The sequence below is a fragment of the Orycteropus afer genome, unplaced genomic scaffold (genome assembly GCF_000298275.1).
Source record: "Orycteropus afer afer isolate SDZICR_OR568_19922 unplaced genomic scaffold, OryAfe1.0 scaffold00317, whole genome shotgun sequence".
Classification (NCBI taxonomy): domain Eukaryota; kingdom Metazoa; phylum Chordata; class Mammalia; order Tubulidentata; family Orycteropodidae; genus Orycteropus; species Orycteropus afer.
The window spans coordinates 1,535,446-1,538,141 of NW_006921904.1; the positions used below are offsets into that span (position 1 = coordinate 1,535,446).

General features: G+C 43.4%; 1 protein-coding gene across 1 annotated transcript in view; it reads right to left on the minus strand.

The window, feature by feature from the left end:
* The window catches only part of MARCHF11 (membrane associated ring-CH-type finger 11), a gene marked incomplete at its 5' end in the record, with an annotated part of 224,637 nt that extends 222,018 nt beyond the window's left edge, over positions 1–2,619 (minus strand). The window contains 2 exons of the mRNA XM_007951901.2: positions 1,124–1,279; positions 2,503–2,619. Of these exons, the coding sequence (XP_007950092.2) occupies positions 1,124–1,279; positions 2,503–2,619 (273 nt within the window). The remainder of the gene's footprint in view (positions 1–1,123; positions 1,280–2,502) is intronic.
* Between the last annotated feature and the right edge of the window lie 77 nt (positions 2,620–2,696).

Sequence of the window (2,696 nt, forward strand, 5' to 3'; positions counted from 1 at the left end):
ACAACAACAACAACAACAACAAATCATGCCTTAAGTGGAGACTATCGCAGATGCAAATTAATTGCAAGCTATACGAAGGATGCACAAATTAAAAAGTATGAAATTCAGATCATTAACACAGTAGTAATCCAGGGTCCTCCTGCAAACACTAGCAATTTCACCTATTGTGTATCTCTCGGTGCAAACTAAATTTGACAATGCAAGTAGAAACACAGAAGACCAGGTTTTCTTACTTTCTCTCTCCCCGCTTTCCAATCCCCTTCTCTTCCCTTCCTTTACCTCCTTAGTCTCTGTTTGTTGAACCCGGCTCTGCGTCTTCTTGAACTCAGCCCCACTGCACTGCCAGCTCTAGTCAATTACACACTTCTCTAGCTGCCATTCCTCATGCTTTGTATTTTACATTCCAGCAATTTATTCAAAGAATCTGAATCAGTTCCATCATGGAAAAAAATCAAGAGAAGGAGGCTACTTTCCAAGGATTTGTAGGCTTCCATGTCTTGTGTTATTTTGTGATTATACCTGAAAAGTTTAGGAATGTACACAACTACAGCAGGCTTATTGACAGTAACTGCCGGGAACACTTCTGCATCCCCTGTGGAACTGAACACAGCAAAAAAGGGGAAGTGGCCAAAATGCAACTGTGAAACACCCCTAGGAAAAGCCTAGTTAAGGGAAAGAGTGTTCAGATTAGAACATTATAATAGGTTCAGTCAAATTTTCCACAGACTAGTAAAGTGGGGCTTTACTTGCATTTGGTTTCCATAAATGGAGTCCAACCAGAGCTTCAATGCTTCAGTGCATAAAATATTGCTAAAGTGAACAGCGTAACATTTTTAATTAATAACAATGATTTAATTGGAGTCTAAGACATTTTACTAATTTGCATTTTTTTAGAAACCAAAATGGCTATAAATTCACCGATAAATGGTAAAGGAAATAATTTGATTAAAACGTTATTTTGAGTTTCTCAGATGAAATGTCATGGCTTTCGCAAAGCACATCTCTACAAATTCTAAATCTTGTGATTTCTCCTAAAATGTTTCAAAGCAGCATAAATTAATATCCTGCATCCTAACTAAACTCAGGCAAAATTATTTCAGGAAAAGAATACCGTGAATCTTACCTGGCAGGGCTGCTTCATTTTAATGGCTATGACATGGTATCTGTAACAGCACAACTCACAGGTCCAGGAGCCTCTCTCGCTAATCCACTTTAGCAGGCACAGCTGATGTGTGTACCGAACTGACCCGTCACATCGGCAGGGGTTCAACAGCTCGCCCTAAAAAGAACCCAGCTCCGTATGAGTATTTATGCCTGTGTCTCGATTTTAAAAATCCAACACTTGCTTTTTGCCTTTCAAAGCCACTTACTCAGAAGGATCTGGGCATCAAGCTCTAACCTAGAAAAGGAAATTAAAATTTTATACCTGTGACGGGAATGAAAGTAAAGTCTTAAGACTATTTCAAAGATACTGCTCAGAGTTATGACATAAATGTTCTACCAACATACAAAACGTCTCCAAGATGTAACTCCTGATACCCTTGAGGAAAAGCTGTGCTATTAAACCTCTTTAATAACTTTTAAGTGGATGGTCAGATGCATTTCCTCTGCATTTATTCTTAACCATCGCTAAAGAAGAACGTGGTCTGCATTATGCTTTCTTTCTTGGGGCTCCCCCCCCCCCCAAATGCAGCATCCTAACTTTGGCACAATACTCCTGAAAGCTTGTATATTCTTCCGCAATTTCCTTACTTTTCAACATATTAAACCTACTATTTTCTCAAACTACACGTTTTGTAAGAGACGTATATCATCCTTTCGCCTGCACAATTTCTTTTCTACAAGTTTGCATGCACCTCCAACGGAGTTTATAATTTTAGAATGGTGCTATAATAAAATAGAAAGTACCTGGTTGACTGAACAACCGTTCCTTCACAAGGTCAAAGTAAATTCCTATTTCCCTTGTAAAAACTACCATGCTTTGCACATCAGCAAGATTAAGTCACCAAAATTTGCAATAAGAAAAGGCCCTGTCCTTTTTGCTTGTGTCATGACTCACCCTCAGCTTGTCTTCTAAGATTATACCCTCAAAACACTTGTAGAAGAAGCACGTCACCTTAGGATACGTTTGTATGAAAAGGACTCCGCATTACATCCGATGCGCGCCTCTATGTATAAACTAAAATCCACGGGGTGGTTCGCAAGTGAGCTACTCAGGCTATAATTATTAAAGCACCTGAGGAATGTGCTAAAGGAGGTAGAGGGGGAAATGGGCATCGAATTAAGTACTGTGTTCCGCATCGGAACAAAGATCTCCCTTCACCGAAAGGGGAAGCCAGCACTCAGTGGCCACGGCTCACCAAGCGGGACCAGACAAGCCTCCCAGGAGCCGGATGGGAGCCGAGCCCTGTCCGTGGTGCTGAACAGTCGGGAACCGCGACCGGAGCCGGCGCAGACCAGCCGAGCACCACGCCGGCCGCCCCGGGTCCCGCCAGGCCTTACCTGCTCGGCGCCCTGGAAGCAGATCTTGCAGATGGGCTGGTGATGCTGGTGCTGGTGCCCGACGCGCTGGTCGCCGCCGCCGCTGCTGCTGCTGCTACGGCCTCCGCCGCCACGACCACAGCCAGAGAATGCAGTTGCTGCGGGTTCTGTCTTGGGTCGCTTTTGTGCTGGACACAGAGACGCCAAGGGTTTGA